This window comes from Eschrichtius robustus, chromosome 1, assembly GCF_028021215.1.
Source record: "Eschrichtius robustus isolate mEscRob2 chromosome 1, mEscRob2.pri, whole genome shotgun sequence".
NCBI classification, from domain to species: Eukaryota; Metazoa; Chordata; class Mammalia; order Artiodactyla; family Eschrichtiidae; genus Eschrichtius; species Eschrichtius robustus.
The window spans coordinates 151,064,379-151,088,554 of NC_090824.1; the positions used below are offsets into that span (position 1 = coordinate 151,064,379).

The 24,176-nt window shown below is 47.3% G+C and overlaps 1 protein-coding gene across 2 annotated transcripts in view; it reads left to right on the plus strand.

The window, feature by feature from the left end:
* The window catches only part of IGF1R (insulin like growth factor 1 receptor), a 298,964-nt gene that overhangs the window by 268,788 nt on the left and 6,000 nt on the right, over positions 1 to 24,176 (plus strand). For both annotated transcript variants that reach the window (XM_068557027.1, XM_068557036.1), the window contains exons 14-20: positions 2,899 to 3,001; positions 3,874 to 3,944; positions 7,649 to 7,878; positions 8,144 to 8,254; positions 11,989 to 12,148; positions 15,010 to 15,139; positions 21,510 to 21,644. In XM_068557027.1, the coding sequence (XP_068413128.1) occupies positions 2,899 to 3,001; positions 3,874 to 3,944; positions 7,649 to 7,878; positions 8,144 to 8,254; positions 11,989 to 12,148; positions 15,010 to 15,139; positions 21,510 to 21,644 (940 nt within the window). The remainder of the gene's footprint in view (positions 1 to 2,898; positions 3,002 to 3,873; positions 3,945 to 7,648; positions 7,879 to 8,143; positions 8,255 to 11,988; positions 12,149 to 15,009; positions 15,140 to 21,509; positions 21,645 to 24,176) is intronic.

A 24,176-nucleotide genomic window follows, 5' to 3' on the forward strand; every position in this document is an offset into this window, starting at 1 on the left:
TTGTATTAGAAACGAAATTTTTAAGATTATTTCATGTTCAGATAATGGGATCAAATCTGGCATAACACTATTCATGACTGCTTCCGTGAGAAAAAGCAGTCCCGCCTTGCTTAGTGGTGCTACTTTTGGGTCAGGTGGGCAGTTCCCACTGCTCTGGTTTCTCCTGGTGTCCACATCTGTGCTACTCTGGTCTGGAGTCTGAGTTTTTAAATTCAGGATTCAGTCGATCCAGCAGTCCACCTGGTTAGCGCCTAGTCAAAGACATGCATGGTATTTGGAAGTCTACACAGTGACAGATACCAGAAAAAGGATGTGCGGGGATAGAATTGCAGACCTTGAGGTAGCATTTGATGAGCCTGGCGCTGTGTGAGGGGTAAACAGATGCTTAAGAAGATAATTCCATCATCTAAAATAGTCTGAATTCTCCATGTGGTCCATTTTACCTACTCTTTCCAGTTGGCTGGTGCCACACACTCCAGCGCTGGAACTTTCACAATGTTCCCAGAGCCCTCCCCGAAGAAGTTTTTTGTTTTCTCTCTTCTCCTCTCCTCCCCTTTCCACATCCATCCCTGAGGAACAGAGCCTAGGTTTAGAGGTCTAGCGTGATGCTGTGTTCTTTGAAACAGCAGCATTGGCTTCTGGGGTTCAGTGACCTTGGCTTATCTGCAGAGACGACAGGTTCCTCTCTGCCATTGCTCCCCCGTTTTTAACCCTGTGAGTGCCGGGAGCCAGTGGGAAACCCAAGAGCCGCTCTGATGGCATCTTTCCAGCAGGAGTTGGCATACACCATGGGGAAATTAAATCTGCGTGCCTGCTTTACCGTTGGGAAGTTTTTCCTTGTGTCAGACAAGATTCTCTCCTGCTGTGGTTGAGTCTCCCTTCCTCCTGTTCAATCCTCAGAGGAGATGGAAGCTTTGGAAGCTTTCTGGCAACTGCTCTCCTTTTAGGAACCCTTCATGTGCCTGAATACTATTAAAATTACTCCTTAGGCTTTTCTTCAGCAGACTAAATAATCTCAGGTTTGGGGCCTTTTCTTGTAGCCCAGTCTCATAGAACAATTTTCTAGCCATTCAGTCATTTTGTTCTTCTCTGGGTGTGTTCCACTTTCTCCATGTCCCCATTGAAATGTGAAACTCAAAAAGAATAGGGTACAACCTGACCAGTAGTGTAAGTGATAGAGATAGAAGACATAGTCCTCGGGGGCAAAAAAGAAACTTCGCTAGCTTCCCAAAGTCCGTGTTAATTTGCAAGTATTTTCAAGAATTAGGAAATGCAGGAGCCTGTATCCATTTTTAGAGCTATTTGATAAAAATATCTTTAATTAAAAAAATTAAAATAGCTTTAATAGTCCTCACAGAGTAATAATAATAGTAGTGTTTAGTGGCAGAATAATCACTGATGGGTGATCTACAATAGATGTAACTTGGTCCCCAGTGAGTTCCAACTTCATTTCCACATACGTGGGTGTCCCACAGGCAATTCAGACGCCTCGTGCACAAAACCAGAATCACAGTTGCTACCTTCAAAATCTCTCTCCATCCTTTGTTCCTCAGCTCAGTCTGTGACCCCGTAATCCACCCACCACCCAGGCCAGGAACCTCACAGCCACCCCTCCCCTTTCCTTCACTCCTGCCACCCACTTCTCATTCAAACCCACATCTCATTGATTCTGCCTCTGAAATACCTCTGGAATCCAGCCTCTATAGCCACCACCACCGCCTCAGCTCAGAGCCTCCAGGGCGCTTGCTTCGTAGGGAAAACATGAGCCCGGGGTGCCGGAAGCCTGGGTTCCAATCCCTAGGTCATGGCCAGCCAGCTGCATGTGTGACCCTGGGGAGGACAGTTCATCTCTGTGAGTCTTTCTCATTCATAGAAAAGGAGCGGTGATTCCTTGGTGAGGTCTGAGCTGAGTGATGCAGAACATGCCCAGGGCACCCCCCGACCCGCTTCACCAGACAGGGCAGGGTCTCCTCCCCGCTGCCAGCCCTTCCAGGCTGTCCTCAGGCACAGCCATCTCTCCCACACAAATCCCACCAGTTCACTGTGGGGCTGGAGAGCTCTCACTGGTTCCGCTTAATCTGCAGAATGAAGTTCAAAGTGCTTAGCTTGGACAAGGCCCCTTAGGAGCCGGCCCTGATTTCTCTCCAGTATCATTTCCAACCATCCTCTGTGCTTGGCGAGCTTCCCCTGACTCCCTTCCCCTCTCCCTTCCTCCCTGCATATGTGCAGCATGTGTGGTCCACTTGTCTGGTTGTTATGCTACCTATGGACGTGTTGATTACCAGCGTCTGACAGAATTTTCCAGTGTGTGGATCAGCGTCCAGCCTGGCATCTGTCATCTAAGAGCTGAAGATGGTGATGAGCAGGCAGGAGCCCTGTGGTCTCAGACTTGTAACTATAGACTCTGATGTTCGGGGCGTATTCAGAGCAGCTTTGGCAAGGGGTGCCATCCAGTTACTTTTTGTTTTTTTTTAATTGTCTGTGGAACTGTCTTAAGACAGATAAAAGTCAGTACAGCTTGAGCACTATAATACATAAGAATCTATTCTTTTTTTTAGCAAATGTATGCAGTTCCACTAATAGTCATCAAACTGTTTACAAAGATTATTTTACTTGAATCCATCATTTGAACTATTATTTCAGAATACACTGTACTTTGAAAATAAAAATGACTTTACTCCTCCATCGGCACTTATTTAATCTTTTTACAAATAACTCAGGGTTTGTTTTTTTTTTCTTTTATGTACAATACTGTTTACCTTCAGAACTCCTAGTTCATGATAGGCAATAAAGGAATTCTCGGGATTTTTTATCCATACTCCCAGCTAAATATAAACAAATGACACGAGCAGTTTGTTCACCTCGTGGCATTTTCTTGTTTCCCATTTGTTTCTGTAGCAACGTATGAAAACTTCATCCATCTGATCATCGCTCTGCCCATTGCTGTTCTGCTGATAGTAGGAGGGTTGGTTATAATGCTGTACGTCTTCCATAGAAAAAGGTGAGTGACTTGGTGAAAAGTTCAGATACTTTCTGTGTCTGACTGTTTTGATGATTTGAACCCAAGTTAAGATGAACTTTTTGAGAAGTTTGAGGAATTATCTTATGGATCACAAAAACCTGATTTTCGGGGGCTTCCCTGGCGGCGCAGTGGTTAAGAATCTGCCTGCCAATGCAGGGGACACGGGGTCGAGCTCTGGTCTGGGAAGATCCCACATGCCGCGGAGCAACTGGGCCCGTGAGCCACAGCTACTGAGCCTGCGCGTCTGGAGCTTGTGCTCCGCAACGGGAGAGGCCGCGACAGTGAGAGGCCTGCGCACCGCGATGAAGAGTGGCCCCTGCTCGCCGCAACTGGAGAAAGCCCTCGCACAGAAACGAAGACCCAACACAGCCAAAAATAAAAAATATAAATAAATAAATAAATTTATAAAAAAAAAAAAAAAAAAAGAAAACCTGATTTTCCAATCAAATGTACAGAAAAAAGAGAATATTTTCTAATGATTCAACAACAGAAGAAGACTTTTTCTTCGGAGTCTGGATCATCCCCACACTGGTTGTCCCATCACAGATACCGCTGCTTGTGCAAAGCTTTTTCAAACATGATATTTTAACCCTGTCCATCAAATAAGCCTTTCAATTTCCAACAAAGTAAAGAAACAAATGTTTCTTAAAAAGCTCTAATCTGAGGCCGTTGAAGAAGCCAAAAGAGGCGTTAGCAAGTGTGGTGGAGCTGTCCTGACAGCACCTCCACCACCCCTTCCCGGTCCTTAATGAATCAGAACAAATAAAACTGAGGTAACAAAGATGAAAGTACATATGAAAGTATGTGGGGATTTTTTTTTTTTCTAACCTGAATTTCATCCTTTTTGACAGAAATAACAGCAGGCTGGGGAACGGAGTGCTGTATGCCTCTGTGAACCCGGAGTACTTCAGTGCAGCCGATGGTAAGCTTCTAAACTACAGTCACTGTCTGGGGTCCCAGCTCAGGAGCTTTGGGGAGTGTTACGAATTCAGGGGAAGAGATTTGCATTATTTTGAGGTACCTTTGGCCTCAGATCCATCTTCATTAACACTTTTTTTTAAACCAATGTTTTGAGCAGTTCACTGAATATGTCAAAAATTCTGGGACTGTCTGGGCTGCCCCAAGGAAAAATGGGCTTCAGAGATGAATGTGGCCAGCACAGTAATCCATTTATTTAATTGCTTGAAATTTTATGCTAGAATGAAAAAAGCTATATAATTGTCAACATCCAGTTGGAAGATATGCTGCAGCTGACAAAACAGTCCTTTTAAACTAGTTTCAGCTTGAGTTTCATGTCATTATAATTGTCTTTGATCACTACGGCTTCTCTGATTTTTGTATCTTGGAGATTTTCTGTTCATTCCCTCCTGACTGGGGTCTTAACGATTCTTACCCTCATGGCCTGTTCACATTCCCTCTGGTAGTAACTCATGAGAGCCATTTAGTTAAACGTCTGAGACAGTCTGACTTGGAAGTTTTTTTTTCCTTATTTGCTGTCTTGTCTTCCAAGTTTGCCAAAATCCTAACTTTTCAAAGTAAGTCGGGGTGAGACATTGGTCATTGGGTACCACTGACTGGCACTTTGCTAGAGACGTTCACAAATGCCATCCCATTTGATCCCTGCATCCCTATAGGATGGGTTGTCTGTTGCTCTTCTGTCTGTCAGTGGGGTAATGAGGCTCAGAGGAGAATCTCACCCTGGTCACAGAACTAGGCAGTTGAGAAATCAGGATGAGGCAGCCCCTGGCATCTTGTTGACATGTGATGCAGTCGCTGTGGGGAAGGACTGTGAGGTCTTGGGGGCTGGGGAGACCGGCAAGCTGGCCCACAGGAGCAGCTGGCCAGGGTTTGTCAAGTGAATAAATAAGTGCATGGAATCGGCTGGATGTATTTAGAAGACACGTTTGCCTCGCTCATGCTTCAGAAGTGGAAGTGTGTGTGCAGGAGACGTGAAATAAAGAGTCATGATTATTCTAATTGCTCATCCTGATCAAATGAGAAAACAATTTTTTTTTTTTTGAGAAAACAATTTAAAAGCACTATATAAGTGTGTAAAGTTTTATTACTGTGATTTCTTTAATAATTTCTAATTCAAATTGTGTTTACAATAAAGCCAATCAAGAGCAGACTCCTCTGAATGCGAAGCAAGGTAGAATAATGAGGACATTATTCTTCTTTATATAAAGGTCTCACAAAGTTGTATTTTTAAAAGACATATATATGTACACACACACCTACATGTCTGTATGTATGTGTGTGTGTGTACATATAAGAGAATGTTCTGGAAGGATACACACCAAACTTAAAAGAGTAGTTACTTGTGGAGAGGATCTTTTTCTTTAAAAAAAAAAAAAAAAGGCAAGACAATTTTTATGCATTGTTTGAATAAATAATAGTTTTTTTTTTTAATCAAGTAAGGTGAGGAGTCGTCACACACTTAATGGGATTTGTAAGGAAAATGCAAGGCCACTTCCAGCTCTATCCACTGGAGTAAGACTACTGCAAAAATCTGCTCGGTTTTGAAATAAAGCATAGAAGATTGGCATTTGTAGCTTTGACTGTGAAGGATCCAGGAAGTTTAGAGAGAGCACAAATACAATCATATCAGACACTAACGGCGATTTGAATTCAAATTTTGTGTCTTTCCAGAGTGCCTTCATAATATTTCTTGCTTCTTTAAAAACAAAACAAACAAACAAAACTTACTGTCACCCAGGCCAACAGGTAGGAAGACTGTCACCTTATTTGAACTTACTTTATTCAGCCTTTTGACAAGCATCTTATAGCTAGTTTCCTCAAGGGGCAACAAAATGACATTGCAGTTCAAAAAGGCTTTAAAAACTTCTCTCTCCAGAAGCTAATCTGCATGTCACCATTCTCCAGAGTACACTGAAAATCCCCTCCAGGGAAACGCTGATAACATTGTGCACGTAAACCTCTCCTGCCTGGCAGGGCTTAGGACTGCTGGCTAAAGTCAGAGTTATTGGGTTGAATTGAGAGAAAGGATTGTGAGTATTGACTTCAGCTACCTCCCAGGGAATGAATGTGATTGGTTTTAACTCCATGTTTCGTGGTGTGTTACATAGTTAATTCTGGTTAAAAGCAAGCCTGGATTTTCAGAGATAAATGGATATATACAGTGTCTCTTTATACTTTCTGAGGGGTATCAGGAAGAGTCTTATCTACTGGGTTGTCTTGCATACTTACTCTCCTAAGTGAGCATCAGCCCCTTCTTCAGGGCTATAAGCTGTCTAAGCCATATGGAGGTTGTAATTCCATTTGTGAAATTCCTGAACACATACATACCTACTATGAAATACAAAAATGTATGTGAAAGAAAATTCTAGATTGATTAACATAGTCCCTATTGGAAATTCCTTAGAGGTGTAAATTGGTGGTATCTCCTGGGCCTAATGTATAGACATCTTTGCTTTAAGACATCACTTAAAGGTAGATACCTGGGACTTGGGGGTGTCGGAATATAGCTGTCAATCCACTGCTTCTCTTACATCCAGCCGCAGGCCCACGGTTAACATCTGAAAGCCTTAAGGCAAACAGATGCCATCCCAGGTTCTCAGTCCTTCTGCATTTCTAAGCCAGGACCACCTCTTTCCTACCAGTGGAGCATGCCAAGGGTTCCCCTCTCAGGCAAGGACGTAAGCACACAGCATTAGAAGAATATGATAATAATTGAAATTTCTTATGGAGATGTAGAGCAGGTTGATATTATTTTAGTTCTCACCTACCCATCAGAGTGGTAGGATGGATCTTCTGTTTTGTTTTCTTTCTTTCCTCCCTTCTTCCTTTCCCTCTTTCTTTCTCCTTCCTCCTGCCTAGAATTACTTATTTATTTTCTTAAACCAAATTGAATCTGACCAGAAGCATAGGCTGGACAGGAAATCATATTCAGGCTTAGTCATTACCAAGCCCCACCCCCCAGCCCCTCACCCCAGTGGTGGGAGGTCCCTGAGTTCACAGGCCCCAGGCCTAAGCCCTGGGGAGGCCCTTCTGCTCATCAGCTGTCCCTCCATGCTGGTCACCACTGAATGCCCCTCGGTGCCAGAGCTCAGTTGCTTCCGTACCTCATCCATCACCCCAGGGTCTCTGGCAAGGCCAGAGAAACTGTCCAGACTAGAGCAGAGCTGCCAATGGAGATAGAGTGCCAGTCCCATAAGAAACCTGAAATTTTTCTAGTAGCCACATATAAAATAGGAAAAAGAAACAGGTGAAATACATGTTGATAAGGTTTTCCTTAACTCAATATATCCAAAATATTATCAGTTTTAATATGCAGTCAGTAAAAAAATTATTGAAATATTTACATTGTTTTTTGAAATCCAGCATGAATTTTATACTTATAGCAACGTCTCAAATTGGACGACTTTCTGGTTCTTACATGCTGTTGGTATCTTTGAATTATCTAGAACTCCTTGAGGACTTGAAATTCTAGTGTTTGACTGTACAGTGGCCTTGCTGAAATCCACAGCCTGTGGGAGATTCCAGAACAAGCCATATCCTTGTCTCCTGCTGTTCTCCTCTGTGGGCTCTAGGAAGTGGCATCTTGCCCTCTTTGGCCTGGAGTTTGCCCAAAGCACGTTGTTTCAGTTCTGGCCTCTTCTTCCCCAGTGTACGTGCCTGACGAGTGGGAGGTCGCCCGGGAGAAGATCACCATGAGCCGGGAGCTGGGGCAGGGCTCCTTCGGGATGGTTTACGAAGGTGTCGCCAAGGGCGTGGTCAAGGATGAGCCTGAGACCAGGGTGGCCATTAAGACGGTGAACGAGTCCGCCAGCATGCGCGAGAGGATTGAGTTTCTCAACGAGGCCTCGGTGATGAAGGAGTTCAACTGTCACCACGTGGTAAGAGAAGGGCCCCCAAGTGTTGGGGAGCACACTTGTGGGTTTGCTGTCTCGCCCTGTCTTCTGTAGGGATCCCCCCCATCACCCCACTGTTCCTTTAGACACTGTGCACATGAAGGTTCTGGATGTGATGCAGGGCTGGCCCGTGAGCCCCAGTGGCCCATCGTACGGGCTCTGCTCTGGGCCAGATGGTCCCAGCGGTGGGAGAGCCGCAGTCGTGGGCAGCCCTCACCCTCTGAGCCCTTCTCTCTGTCCTTCCTCACAGGTGCGCTTGCTGGGCGTGGTGTCCCAGGGCCAGCCGACGCTGGTCATCATGGAACTGATGACCCGGGGGGACCTCAAAAGTTATCTCCGGTCTCTGAGGCCAGAAATGGAGGTCAGTTTTGATTTTCACTGACATCCCATGTTAACCATTCCCTTTCCTTTAGAACCTTCCCCCAGAAGATACTGCGTCTTTAAATCCATTCACTTTTCTTGCCCCGTGGTTGGTTCTTAGTCCTGTATATGAAGGAGTTCCCTGACTAGAGAGAGACCTGGATCTTTTGTGAGAGGCACTTGCCAGTCCACAGGTACCTTATTACTCAAACCCCTGTGTGATTTTGCTGCTACATCATTCCCTCCACCCCCAGTCACCTCCTCCACCACCGTCTCTCCCTGACTCCCACCCACAGACCATGTCCACGCTGCTCCCTCCCTGGAGCCTTTCCTGCCCCCCACCCCAGCCAGGAGTGCCTGTCTCCTCCACTGCCTTCTCTCCTGGACCAGCTTTCTCTTGTTTGGTTCTTAGTGGATCCCCATCTAGCCCATTATGTTTCCTGTCCATCCCAGACCCAGTGTAGCTCAGTGTCGTTTTTGTCAGAGTTCACTGTCAGGTTGACTTGATTCTTGTGCCGGGTGTTTTCCCTCCCAGCTCTGTGCGCAGACACCCACTCACTCACAGGCCCCCACCCGACGTGTGCCCCTTCCCCTCCTGTGGGCAGTCTGAGCCTTTGAGCCGGGGGAGCCCCATTTCTCAAGCCCTGCATCCACATTTCAGGCTTTATCCCTAATCAGTGTCTTGCTTGAGCTTCTGAATGATCATCACCTCAGCTGCACAATCATCTCTACTTAGTATGAAAAAAATATCAATTTGTGTTACCCTGGTGTCTCCCCGTGAACCCAGCTTTGTAACATTTGGAGGAACGACTTTTAAGAGTAAACTGGGAGATAAACACTTAGAAGTGACACCAGCAACATCTGCCTTTCACTTGGCTGCCTTGGTGGGTCTCAAGTCCTCACTTGGACCCTGACTTTGCTGCCTGTTGAGGAAGCTCTGAGTCTGCTTTTGTGCCTTGGATCCTCCCCTTTCTCTACCCTTCTTGAATGTCTGTAGCCTTTCTCTGTTTGAGCTTAATCTTTTGTTTTCTTCTTTTAATTGGCAACTTAATCATCTCCCAAGTAGTAGTTCCTTAATTTTTGTTCCAAGCACTTGTTCACATGTGGCTTCCTTTACTCACAGCAGATGATGCGTGTGGTTCTGCAAGGGCCGCGAGGCCCAGTGTGGACTGAGGCCCCGAGCAGGGCGGTTTGCAACACACCCACCCTCTGCTCTGCCCAGCGTGGGTCCCTAGCTCCCCTGGATCTTAGTGCCTTTTCCCAGCTCACTTTGTAATACATAAGCCAGCACGAAGGAGAAAAGCTTCATCAGCTGGGTGACTGGAGATGTGGCAGTATGTCTCTTATCAGATTCATTTAAGGCACCTCTGAAAAGTCTGAAGCACTTACTTCCTTCGTCCCCAGTTTCAGGCACAGAATAAAAATTTGCAACACATAGCCCTAGTCCTGGCTCTGCCACTACCTGTCTGCATCCTCAGGTGGCTGCTTCAGGCTCTGGGCCTTGGTTTCCTTATGTGTAAAATAAGAGGGTTGGACAAGATGACTACTAAAGTCCTTTTCAGATCAAAAATTAACTTTTTTTAAAAAAAAATTTATTTATTTAATTTATTTATTTTTGGCTGCATTGGGTCTTTGTTGCTGTGCACGGGCTTTCTCTAGTGGCAGTGAGCAGGGGCTACTCTTCGTTGCGGTGTGCGGGCTTCTCATTGCGGTGGCTTCTCTTGTTGCAGAGCACAGGCTCTAGGTGCCCGGGCTTCAGGAGTTGTGGCACGCAGGCTCTAGAGCACATGCTCAGTAGTTGTGGCGCACGGGCTTAGTTGCTCCGTGGCATGTGGGATCCTCCCGGACCAGGGCTCGAACCCGTGTCCCCTGCATTGGCAGGCGGATTCTTAACCACTGCGCCACCAGGGAAGCCCCCCCAAAATTCACTTTTAGATTTGTCAGATTTAAAGTTGTTCTTTCTAACCCATGTCAAGTATAAAAATACGTATGCTTGTCCTGTGGTTTCATTATACTCTACTTGGCATCTTCCCCCAGTGAAGATTCATTCACTTCCCTCACTAAATGGGAATGCTTGTGTATACGCGTCTTAAGTGGTTCTAAGCAAGTTAAATATTTCTGTTTTCTAAGATGTCTGAAAGAATGGCAGTATTAGCACCATGACTGACAGAATGTCAGCCCTCTCCTTCAATACTTAAAACCAGGTTCCTTTTTTTGATTCTGTTTTTCATATTAATATTATGAAGCGCCACTTCTAATAAGCGCCTAACTTAATATTCCACAACTTAAGTATTATGAGCATAAAGTTAACATTTTACCTGCCGATTTCCTGGTGTACCATGCATATCTAAAGCCCTGAAAAGGTTAAAGGGAATGTTAGGTCCTGAGGGAAAAAGGCTCCTCTAAACAAGGCCCCTTTGTAAAGGAAGGGGGTAGTTTTGGCTTATCCTTCGGGTCATCACATCACTTCCCCAGGCAACTCAGTAATGAGGATTTTAAATCACCACAGACAGTCCTGATAGTAGCTTCAAAATTCAAGTGTAGGGAACCAACCCCCAAGTACTTGGAGAGTTGTTATGCTGCTCCTAGCTTTGGGGCAGAAACTAGCACCTCACTGGGCGAAACCAGCATTCCCTGGGCATGGACCTTGGCCAGGCACTGGCGGACACTTGCCATGCATGGTCCCAGGTCATCCTCCCAGCAGTGACCCCGCCTCGATCCCATGTGAAAGAGCCCAGGCAGGAGGCCAGACTGTCTGATCCTAAAGCCCAGACGTGTTCTTCCTGTGGCGCAGGGTTTGAGCTGGGAAGGGGACGTGTGGGACCTGTCAGAGCAGGATGGCTTTGCCGTGTTGTGACAGATGCTCTGTAGTCAGGGAAACTGAGGTAAGGTCTGTTGAACTCACACAAACAAGAGGTGGTCAGCATCTAAACTGGGGGTGCTGACTGGTTTCCACACTTTCTTTTAGGATAAAGAGGCTTGGACACACATTTTATATAAAACTTTTCTAAATGGATTTATTATTTGGGGGTATTTCTTCTCAATTCTGAAGTCGGTATGTTGCCCTTCTCTGCAAAGAGGAAACGTTTATCCGTGTTACCTGTCACTGTTGGACATTGGTCCCCTCCAGAATAAGCTTCTGCTGGACTTAAATGAACTGTCAAGGGCTTGCTTTCCTCAGCACCCACAGAAAATAATAATCCAAGGAATGCCACTCTGTAAGGTGAACAAATTAATCTTGATGGTTTTGTACTTTAGAAGAAAGTTGAAGGGAAAGAAAAGGATTAAATAATTTAACATAGGAAATAACACATCCAGTGTCCATTCAAGAAACCCGTTTGCTTATTTTCACATGGCCTTTGTAATGTCCTCTCCCTCCTTTTCCCTGTATGGAGTTGGATTGTAGAAATAAAAGGAACACATACACTAATTGGAATTTGAATATCCAGAATTTCTAATATCAAAAATTGCTGGTTTCACTTTAAATGATGTTGGCCCCACCCAAAATCGAAGATGCTGGTCCCAAGTTGTGCTAATAGGTGCTTCTCTCTGCAGCTTTGTGATGTGGTCAGAGGGCAAGTGCCATGGCCTCCTTCTGAGCCACTCCTGGTTTCTTAGCAGAATGACCTGTGGTGCTCAGATTGAATAAAGGTGGATTTGCAAACCGTGAAAGAACACGGGGAGGGAAAAATTCCTAAATTCTCACATGGATTTTTTTTTTTTAATCTCCAACAGAATAATCCAGTCCTAGCACCTCCCAGCCTAAGCAAAATGATCCAGATGGCTGGAGAGATTGCAGATGGCATGGCATACCTCAACGCCAATAAGTTTGTCCACAGAGACCTCGCTGCCCGGAACTGCATGGTGGCCGAAGATTTCACAGTCAAAATCGGAGGTGTGTCCTTAGCTTTCCAGATCTGAGCAAGAACTAAACTCGCACATGTTTTAGGGGCCAAGTGGGCATTAGCCTGCCTGTGGAGAGGTTTTCCGATGCATCCCGTGACTGCAGAGTCTTACTCTTGGGAATAATGTGATTGTGTCCAGTCAATAGTCACAAACCCAGCCAGCCTGGCTCTAATCCTGATAATGCATGGGCGCAGTGGTCCAGGCAGTGGCCAAGGGTGAGCTGAGGCCGTGGTCCCTGAGGTTGCCTCTACTGGCACTTGAGGCATTTCTTGGCAGAACAGTTCTAAGCATTGTTTCCAGAAATAGTTGAGACAGTGTCCTCAGGTGATTTTGACTTGTACCTAAAAGTTGCCCTCCATACTACCAGTATGTCCTCCGGTTTTCCAGCTTACAAGGAACATTGTCTGCCTCACAACAACAAGGGGTCCATGGCGTTTTCTAAGAGGTGAGGTCCCCGATGGTGAAGCCCGTGCACAGAGCAGGAGTGGTTACAGGATGAGGGAAGACCGCTGCTTTCTGGGGTTCACACCTGAGCTGGTCAACCTCGGAGCTCTTGATCTTTATTGCAACCCTTACTTATTAGCTAACTAAACTCCTCCTTAGACCCTTTGTTGCCACCACCCACTGTAACACCAGAAAAGTGGGGTGGATTATATTTCTGGTCACTGGTGAGGAATTTATTTCGGACTTTAGGTTTGGATTTTACTTTGGTCCTTGAATCTGCCTGATAAAACACATAAAACATCAGGGCTGCGTGGGAACCACCTGCTCTTCCCACTATGAGATGATGATGTCTTAGAAAAATGCTAAATATTTATCCTGAGAAGCTACAGGAAGACTTTACATCCAGAAACTATTTAAACCTCTTTGTCTAGCTCTTGAACTGTCTGTTCTGGAAGTGCTCGCCTTCCTTTAGCGGTGTTTTTGGGGTTTTTTTAACAATGATTTTGAATGAATATTTTGGCCCTTTGGTGAACAATGAGTATCCCCTCTAGAATGGTTTCCCAAGTGGGGATGGGCATCTTTATCTTTCATTTGTAGGAGCTAGAGGTAATGGATGGAGCCATATTGTATAGCAAATATCCTTGGCCATCAGTTATTCCGTGTGTCCCGGGGTTGGCCCTTTGAGGCATCCACACATTTGACACCCCTGAAAGTCTGAGGTTGTCTTGCCCTGGGGCTCTCAGGGAAGAGCCCCTATGGCTGCTGCCTGGGCTTCCTCTGTGTACCCTGCTCCCTCCCCTTCCCTTCTCAGCGAGGACTCAGATTGTTCCCACAGAGATGCCAACCGGCCCCCTTCCCCAGCTGCAGAGCCAGGCAGTCACTAACTAAACTAAATCCCGGTTCTGCCACTAACAGACTTGAGGCTTGCGGCAAGTGTCTTTAAGTTCTGTGAGCCCCAATTTCTTGACGTCTGAAATGGGGATGATGCTGTAAGAGAGCCATGAGATGCTGGGAAAGACTCGGTGCAGGAAAGCACCAGGCACATACGTGCTGGGTGTGGGCAGGTCCTCGGAAACGGAAACGTTAGTGTCTGTGGCCTAACTCAGTTCCTGCTCCTTTACTTCCCTGCTCGCCCTCACTGCGGGAGAGCCATTTTTGTGCCACTTGCCATTGGCAGTCCAAATCAGCAAGGACTCTATTTGCTATTTAACCATGTGGCATATTTATAGTGATGTTTTCTTTGTACTGTGTTTTTTCTTCCTAAAATTTGAAATTTTTCTTTTGGGTTAAGGAAGAAATAGTCTGTGCTATTTTTCTGGGATTTCTGTCTTTCCTTTTTGTGCAAGGAAAAGCAAATCCTCTATTTGCATGTCACTGGATAGTTTGGAGATAAGACTTTAGCACTTCGTTTTTATTCTTCGCTAGGATTCAAAAATGTTTTTCTAATGCCCAGTGTCCTATGGATTACAAATATGACAAGCAATTTTACCAGAGGCAATTCGATGGCCGTTAGCACAGTACAAGGAATTTATGTTGATTAACGTCCAAGGAACTTTGTTCTCTGTGTTTGCTTTGTAGCCTTACCTCTTTGTGGCAGAGTTAGAGACATAAATGAACATTTTAAAAAGGAGAGCAGCCCTTTCTCCTGGGAAGGAGAACGGAAGAGTCCCTGTAAGAAAAGGTTACATGATTGAGTGGAAAATCAAAATCTGACAAAGAAGCAATAATTTAGGATTATAAAGCAAGCCTGCCATCAAACATAATTATGTGACATCTTCTAGAGACATGGAAAATGGAAGACATTTTCAAAAATGAGTGGGAGTATTATGTTGAAAAACATTATTGAGTAATAGCTTCAGGGGCCTAGTAAATACCATCTCATAGGCATCTTACTGTGTACTTTTTTCATCGTGAATTGGTACTCTCAATATTTTCCCCCTTATTAGATGGTGAAACTACTTTCTTTCCTCTGATAATGAGGCAGTGTTACCAAGTAAATAAAAGTCAACATGCTCCTGGCTATTTGATCATGTTTTTAAACCGCATACAAATGACCTTTGCTCTACTCAGTACATATTTTCCTGGTAAACTATGGGTCCTGATGATTTGTAAGATGCCTCTCATTTTAAATGCAATGAGGGAGCTACCTTCTTAAAAGAATCACATTGTAAATATATTTAAAGGCAGAGATTTCTGGGCATTTGCTTGTCATGTGACTCACCGGTCCTCCCCTACAGTTTCTGCCTCATCAGGTGGCAGCATGGATGTCGGCCTACCTAAAGCCAGTTTGCCCTTGGACTTGGCTGTGGGCACAGGACCCTCCTCTGAGACGTCACTGTGCCTCTTAGCTTCTCCCCCGACATTATTCACACGGGGTAACTCTCGTGCCTCCTCTCCTCCTCACAGATTTTGGGATGACGAGAGACATCTATGAGACCGACTATTACCGGAAGGGAGGGAAGGGGCTGCTGCCTGTGCGCTGGATGTCCCCCGAGTCCCTCAAGGATGGAGTCTTCACCACGCACTCTGACGTCTGGTACGAGAGACCTTTCCTGTAACGCCAGCCCCCGGCCCCCACGAGTCCTTTCCTTTCCTCCTGTTTTCTGTTCATTGTTACCCCTTTCCAGCTTTGACTCAGTGTGATGGGGGCCACCCCCTCATCACTGACGTGTTCCTGTTGTCAGTGGGCACTTGTGGGATCTAAAGAATTTGTGGGACCAACATTTCTTTCAATGCTTAGCTGCTCACCGAGTGGTTGGGAGGCCTGGAGACACACCACCAGGGGCTAGGGTATGGGGACAAGCCAGAAAATTTTACCTCTTTCTGCTTCTCCCCCACCTGCCTTCTCTCATTTTCTTTCGCAATAAATAGATGCGACGTGTGTGCGCGCACGCGTGTGCATATGTGTGTGTTTGGGGAGGGGGTTGCTTCACCTAATTAAACCTTCAGATTGCAGACAGTGCTTATTTTAGACCCAAAGCTTATGAGTCTTGATGTGTTTTCCTATTGGTTCCATCTGCTGTCTGTCCTCTTCCAGTGGGCACCTATCGTTGTTGACCCAGGGATGGTGTGGAAAGCAAAATGTCTCCCTTAGTCATGGACGTATCTTGGGGTAGAAGGTGCATCAGCTGCGGATGCAGAGGCCTTTTGATAGTATTGTTTATTGTGGCTCCTCAGCAACATTGTGGAGAGGTGGTCAGGTTCTGAAATACAATTGAGGTTCTTGGCAGGCGAAGGCCCTGGCACGTCTACCTTCTAGAACGTCAGCTAGTTTCTTGGCTGTCCTCTCAGGAGATCCCATTGCTGGTGTGTTACAGAAATGGTAGTTGTTTACTCCAACTGTAGGGATGACCACATAGAGGAGAGGAGCTATTTAAATAGTGACCGACTTCATTTTTTTTTTTAACCTCGTGAACCTTGGGATCAAGGGCCTTGGATCCTATTTTGAAGACAGGTGCGAATTGGAAATAGCATTTGAATGTGACCCAGCAAAGCATGATTTCTTCTTGAGCTCAAGTGTGAGGTCTGTTTTGCAATCAGCCTATTCAAGATGGTTCCCTCTTCACAGTCAAATCAAAGTGTTCAACACCATTTTTAGATATAGAGATGATGGGGAGAGGACAGGCCTGGGTCCACACCCGCATCTGTTTATTCTAGGATCCATGCTTCCAACAACTTTGAGGTCAGCTTACAGTGCAGTAAAATAGAAAACCACGAGAGCCAGGGAAAACAGAGGCAGGGCAGGAAGATAAAACTAGAGTTGTTAATATCTCACAGGCTAAGTTTACCAAATTCTGGTTAGCAGCAATTGCAACAAGCAGCAGTAAAGGGTATTCATTGCCATTTTTCTCCCATTTGATGACGTAGACATTATGAACCAGTAAGAAAAAATATATATAAACAAGAGTAGGGATTTCATATTCATTCCATTCCATGTTCAGGCTTTGACAGTGCTTTAGTTTTTTTTTTTAACATAGCCTTTGAGGATAACACTGGTAAGGTGGGTAGGCTAGGACAATGGAGAATATGGAAGGCTTCTCAGCTCCCCAGGATCTAAAGTGCTCCCTCTTGAAGGAATGAAAATCATTTCTGAGTGTATTCAATGGTACAAAACAGTCATCCCTAAATAGTTAAAGTCTAGAAAGAAATACAAAGAATTGTATTTGACTTTGCAGAAGATACCCTAGAATTTTAGGATCAGAAGATATTCTGAGGTCGGGACCAGTCCCCAAACCCCATCTACAGCGTCTTTGACAGCTGGTTTTTGAGCTTCTGCTCACATATTTCCAGGGACTGCTAATTCCTCTCTCATAAAGACAGACAGCCCTAATCCTTAAGACATCCTTGGGTTTTGCAGGTCTTTCTCATGCTATGCTTAAGTCGGCCTCTTGCTGACACCCCGTTGGCCCTTCTCTGTAGCACGGTTGCACACCCTGCTCTGTTTTTGACAAGACAGGCCTTGGAGTCACAAGGAAGTGGTCTCTTTTCTCTAGGTGGAATATCTTTAGGTTTTCCTGCTATCCTTGGAGACATTATTCCCAGGCCCTTGGGCACTGTCCTTGTTCCTCTTATAGCTCCCTTGTAGCACTGTGTCCCTGCAAATGGTTCCTTTGGGTTAGAAGACACAGGTGTGCCCTCCAGGCATGGAGGGAACCAGGCACAGGACTGGGGAGGGGGAAATCCATGGCTTGAATGTGTGTTCCCTTCCTGGGCAACTGAATCACCCTACAACAGTCTTCATTTCTTGACTTACCGAGAAGCTTTCCAAATGGCCACAAATATCCAGGGCTGGTTGCTCCCTCCTAGAGTTATTTGGTTCTTCAGTGGCGAATTCACATCAGCAGGAAATGTGGATATCTCTGTAGGTTTCGATTTGCTGGTGGGTGGGACATTGACATATCCCGTCCTGGTATGAGGAGGTGTAATTATTTATTTATTTTTTTAAAGGAATTCCTTTATTTTTATTATTTATTTATTTATTTATTTTTGGCTGTGTTGGGTCTTCGTTTCTGTGCAAGGGCTTTCTCTAGTTGCGGGAAGCGGGGGCCACTCTTCATCGGGGTGCGCGGGCCTCTCACTATCGCGCCCTCTCTTGTTGCGGAGCACAAGCTCCAGACGCGCAGGCTCGGTAGCTGTGGCTCACGGGCCTAGTTGCTCCGCGGCATGTGGGATCCCCCCAGACCAGGGCTCGAACCTGTGTCCCCTGCATTGGCAGGCAGATTCTCAACTACTGTGCCGCCAGGGAAGCCCGAGGAGGTGTAATTATTGAATGCTGACTTTAACCAGCACTGGAATTGAAGTGAGTCTCACACCAAGTTGTCCCTTACTTGGGAAAACAACCCCATTGCTCGTAATTAGAAAAGACTTCACACAAAGGCATTTATCTAATGCTTAAAGATTAAATCCATAAAATTCAAAGCTTGGTTTTGTATGAGGCATTAAATGCCAGTGCCACATTGTAAATGACCTGCTCTGAAAAACATGCAGGCGTTGCATATTTCTCAGTGTCTCTGGCTCTGTGGCCTTGGTCAAACCATGGGGTATCTGTGGGCTTTAGCTACTCCATCTGTGAGGTAAGGTCTGTTTGGGGATGTCTGCAGAACCTCAGTAGATGTTTAAATGGCCCCGTGACAACTGGTGATGACAGGGAGGAACGTTGGCGTTGGGTAGAGATGCTTTAGCCTCCATACCTTGGGGCAGAAAAATGGTTGAACTCGGCTAGTCGTGTCCTGTGAAGGACGCCAGCACTAAGTGGCCCTCACAGACAGGTGACACTGACATCAAACCAGAGTCACTCCAGGGAAAGCCTTTGTGGTGGAGAGCCGGCTCTGTCACCTTCTGTGTTCTTTCGTGTGTGTGATCATGAGGACCTGGCATGGCCCAGGCACAGTGCTCAGCACGTGCAAGAACCAGGGTGCCTAGAGACATGGTGATTGTCCCTGAGGGATGAAGTCTTGTAGAGAACAGGAAGCGACCCTGACAGGCTGGGATCACAGACCCCTTCCCCGAAGAGCGGGAGTTGTGGGGCACCCTGAAGTATGGACTGTCACCTTCCGAACAGTGAGGAAGTGGGCTCTTGGTGGTGGGAACACTGGGGGAAACCACGGTGGTGGGAAGCGCTTAGTGCGTGTGGAGGATGGTGGGACTTCCTCGGGGGAGTTAGGCTGAAGAGAGCTCAAGTGAGGCCTTGGCTCTTGTGTTAGGGGTTTGGGACTAATTCTGCAGGCTCTGTGAGGAGAGGCTTCTGAGCCGGAGAGTGACCTAGAGCCGTGTTTGAAGAAGTTCACATTAAGCTAGAGTGTGAAGCTCCTCTGAGTAAGACTTTGGTGCCAAAAAGGAGGCCTCCTGTGGGCCAGGCAAGGGCGACCATCTGCGCTGAGGATGTGCTGGGAGGACGAAAGGAGGGGAGCAGACCTTTGGGCAGGTCTGAGCCTGCACGGGCAAGCTGTGGGGGTTATCTGAGGAGGTGTGGGAAGGATGACCTCGGCGTGCTATTGAATATAGTTAGTTCCCTGTGCTCTACTGTAGGAGTTTGTCGTTGGCATGTTGACTCTTTTAAGCTGAAGGAGTCGAGAAGTGGAATTTGCAGGAAGGACTCTCTGACCTTCCCCTGAAGCAGGCTTATGACCCTTATATGCCCTGGAGGAAAGAAGCATCCTTATTTCCTAAGACACCAAGAGGAATCTGGACTAACAAGTCTTGCTGGGTTTCCCCAGTTCACTGTACCCTTTGCTCATATCCTTCTGTCCTGTCACCTTTTTCCATGACTTTGTGCTCTTCATCAAAACGAATATAAAAAATGCTTAGGTTTTACTACTTTGTTGGGTCTTCATTTCCTTATGAAGGCTCCTGTGTCGTGTAAAACTTATATTTAAAAAATCTGTACCCTTTCTCTTGTTAATCTGTCTTTTGATACAGAGCCCCAGCCGAGAACTGAGCAGGACAGAAGAAAAGGATTTTTTTTCCCCTCCTCTACAAAGGAAAGTGGCATTCTCTAAGAAAGTTAATATTTTTTTCCTCGACTGCCCCAAACCCGCTGGGAAACACTTTTTAATTTCTGAAGAGTTTATTTGATTCACTTATGAGAGAAGCTAAACGCATGAGCTTCTGACTTTATACTAGAGTTGTGGTTCTCATTTTAGTGATGTTACACTAGCAGTGGTTCTCCACAGGGTTGATGGCGTCTCCTAGGAGACATTTGGCAATATCAGGGTGGCGAGACAGAGTTGAGACGCATTAAGGTCAAGGATCCACAGTAACCCAGAGCTTGGAGTGGGGCAATAGGCGCTAAGTGGTCAGCACGGGCGCCGTCTGGTGGGCGCTGGCCGCCTGACAGCAGCTGGCACAGCCGAGGAGCGTGTGGGGCGGGGGCGGGGGGACGTGGGGCTGGGCGAAACTGCATTTTCAGGTTATTTCTCAGGCCAGGTCTGCCGTCAGTTGGGTACTGCATTTCAGAGGTGGAGTTGGGAGCCATGGCCTCTGAGGCAGCGACCTAGGTGACCAGGCCAATTCAGTCTGCGGAGATCCCCCAGCCCAGGTTGACGGGGGAGCCCACTGCCCTCGGCTGGGCCTGCGAACACTGCATTTGGGCCTCCGGGCCTTCAGCTTTCCTAGGTCTCTCGTGCAATACCAAGACTATTTCTCGGTCACTGAGGTTCAAAAGGATCTTGGGTGGGTCGGTCCTCTGAGGGCTAAGATTCTAAATATTTATGTCTGACATCTGCTCTCAGCATCAATTTGTACAAAACCCTTTTGTTCATGGAAAGGAGCTGAAGCATCGAGTAAAACATTCTGATACAAAGTCCGCGGCCCTCCTGGCTCGGCTTGGCCAGGATCCGCAGAGCTCTGGGCAGGAAGCGCCGCCCCAGAATTTTCAGTGCGGCTTTGCCCACACCCCTGGCCTGCGGAAGGTCCAGGAAGCCCCTCGGGCTGGCCAAGCGGCAGGCTTTAATCTTTGGAAATGAACCGAATGGAAAGGCAAATAGACCGTGGAGAATTTGTGAAAGACGGTGATGTATGCTGGGAAGCCATCTTTATTTTGCAGATTACAGCACTGCCTTTTTTTAACATCCTCAGTCTGAAATTTCTGTGTATGTGTATACCTATTTTAGTTTGTTTTCCAGTAGTAGGATCTTCTAACCTACAGGCAGAAGCGCATGCGAGGCGGAATCGCTCCCTGCTCCCCTTGCTGACTTGGTTCCTCGGCCACCCCCTTCCCCCCACCTTGGCTAAACTCTGGGCCTAAGGATTCTTCCTAGTGCACGAGCCCCACCCCAGCCAGTGCCGCCCCTCTCTGTCCCCCACCTGTGAGGCTGAGCCCCTCGTCTCCCCAGGCCCTCCTGGACCTGTAAGATCCCCACTGAGCTTTTCGACACCCCAAGGCCCAGGCCCCCACCCCAGACCAGTGAAATCAGTCGGGGGCCCAGGCATCCATAGGCGTTAAAAACTCAACCAGGGGTTCCTGCGTAGAGAAGTTTCAAAACGGAGAGCTTGTTGAACAGCTTGCTTGTCCCAGGATGCATTTAGTCCCAGGGATTTGCACTAAATCACTGTCCCAGCCGGGCCTGGGGACCAGCATTCGATTATTGGTGGTATAAAGCACATTAGGGAGACGCTGCCCTGCAGGGTCCTGGCTGGGGCTGGGACCTGAACTCAGCTTGCCTGGGGCTCCCATTGGAGATCACGTGCTCGCTGGCTGTTCAAGGGCCCTGAACACTCCCTCCCCTCAGCTGGCAGAGCTGTGCCACCAGGGCTGCATCGACTCTACGACACATGAGGATGGATGTTCCACACTTAGCCCAGGGCCTGGCTCACTGCCTGACATGCGCTCAGTCGCCCAAAGGGAGAGGGCTGTGTGGCTCTGTCCACCCCTTTCCGAGCACCTCACGCTTCTTTTCTCCCTGTAGGTCCTTCGGGGTCGTCCTCTGGGAGATCGCCACGCTGGCCGAGCAGCCATACCAGGGCCTGTCCAATGAGCAAGTCCTTCGCTTCGTCATGGAGGGCGGCCTTCTGGACAAGCCGGACAACTGTCCTGACATGCTGTATGTATATGCTGGGTCCCTCTGGCCCCCGCGGGTGCTGGGATGACCAGAGCAGTTAAGAAGAGGGTTTATCCTAATGGAAAGAACCTGTCCCTTTGGGCAAGTGCCTTAATCCTGCCCCATCTTCCTTAATCCTGGGGTTCGGATTTGCAGTTTGCATTGTGGTTTCTCAGGCCAAATGTCTTTGTGAAATACTTGACCAAAGCAATCCCTGCTGGTCTTCTCCAGGCAGAGTTTTTTTAAGAAAATGTAGCAACATGACACTGATTACTCTTAAGCCACAGTCCCAGGCTACTCCCCAGCCATCAGCAGGGCTCCTCCAGGCCTGTGGACCTCAGACCTCCTTTTGCAGGCGGTTCCAGGATGCTGCCACCACCTGAGGTCCCCCCATGTTTCTCTCCTGTTAAGTGTTTACAAAAGTCATAAAAGGCCTGTGAGTGGCAGGCTCTCAGCAGCCTCCTCCAGTGGCTGTGCCGACCTAGAGGCGGTCAGGGGGCCTCCCGGCAGGCACAGCCCTGGCATGTAGCTTTCTGTTCCTGAGATCTGTCAGATAACGGGAAACAGTCCATGATGCCTCGTGGGCCTCCCTGCTCAGTGTTCTTAGAAGAAGCCCCTCTGTCAGTTTAGGTCAGAGCTGCTGAAGGTGTGAGGATGTGCAGGTGTGCTGTGGTTGGGTCATCAGGTGCAGACAGGTACAGATGGGGAGCAGTGGACTTGCTTTCGACATGCACATTAAGGCAGGGCTCAAGATTCTTCTGGATCCCAATAGGTAGAAGGTAGGCTACCACAAATACTTCAAGACCAATGCAGGAATTTTCCAGAAGTGCTTTTCAGGACAGATTTGGCCTCACACTGGGAAGGACCCCAGAGGAGCTATTGGGCTGTCTCCATGTCTGTGGAAGGCTCTGCCCAGATCTGCCACCTACCCGCGCACCAGCCTTGAGTGAGCACTGACTTGGGCAGGGCCCCGTCATGGTGGGGTGATTTACAGATGTGAGTCAGACGCCACGTCGAGTGGGTACCGGGGAAATCGGCCCCAACAGCCAGGAAAGCTCTGTTCATTTGGTCTCCCAAGGTTTCCATGGATCAGGAAATGGGAGTGCTGGCTCCTCTGCTCAGTCTGATGAGGTTGAGATCAAGATGTCAGCCCGAGCTGCGAACATCTGAGGCTCATGGAGCCTCCCTCTCGCAGGCCCCTTCAGGTTGTTGGCAGGAGTCAGCCCCTTGTGGCTGTAGGACTGAGGTCCCAGGGTCTTGGCTAGCTTTCAGCTCCCAGTCCTTGCCATACTTCCCCTCCACTGGCCTTCTCACAACAAAGCAGCTTTCTTCTTCAGGGCCAGCAAGAGAATCTCTCTGCTGCTTTTTGACTTTTTTTTTTTTTTTTACCTGATTAAGTCACATCCACCCAGGATAATCTCCCTTCTGATTAACTTAGAGTCAATTATTAGAAACCTAAATGGAGGAGTGAAATCTCATCACATTCACAAGTCCCTCCCACTCAAGTGAGGGGATCATACAGGGCGTTTACACCAGGGGAGGGAATCTTGGGGACTGTCTTAGAATCTGACTGCCTCAGCCTGGGAAGCAGAAACCATTGTCCTGTCAATAAACCAAGGTTTTCGGGGTTTTTTTAAAGCACTTTTAGTGTAGCTTCCAAGACTGAATCCCTAAGCTCCAGGTAGAGGGCGGGGGTGGGGAGTGGGGGTGGAACTTGTTCTCCTGGCTCTGACTGCGCTGCTGCTTCAGGGGTACATTAGCTGGGTATCCTGCTCTTTAACTGCTGCCTCTGAGCATTTACTCAGCCAAAGCCTGTTCTATCCCAGGGACATCTTGCATGGAATTAGGAAAGAGGCCAGAGAATGCTGCAGGAAAGGGAACATCTTTGCCTCAGAGTGTGTGTGTATGTGTGAGTCTGAGAGAGAGAGTGTGTGTGAATGTGAGAGTGTGTGTGTGTGAGTGTGAGAGTGTGTGTATGAGAGTGTGTGTGAGTGTGTATGTGTGAGTGTGTGTGAGTGTGGGTGTGTGAGAGAGTGTGTGTGAGAGTGTGAGTGTGTATGAGAGTGTGTGTGAGTGTATGTGTGAGTGTGTGTGTATGAGAGTGTGTGTGAGAGTGTCTATGAGTGTGTGTGTTTGTGCGAGTGTGTGTGAGTGTGTGACAGTGTGTGTGTGTGTGAGTGTGTGTGAGTGTGTGAGAGCGTGTGTGTCTGTACGAGAGAGAGAGAGAGAGTGTGTGTGTGTGTGTGTGTGTGTGTGTGTGTGTGTGTTGGGGTGGGAGTACCCATTGATCATCTGAGCATGGGCCCGGACTAGGAAACCTGCATGTGTCCGGGACGTGGGGCACAGGATACACCCACGCATGAGAGGAAGCTCCACTCCTCAGAGGGCTGTGCATAAGGGGGCAGTGGGCGTCCTGGATCCCTCACCAACAGACTCCCTAGTACAGCCTCTTCGGACTTCAGGACCCAAAGATGGAAGAGATCCACATGGCCACTTAATGCATTTTCTTTCCCCTGGTGGAAACTCTCCCTCTCT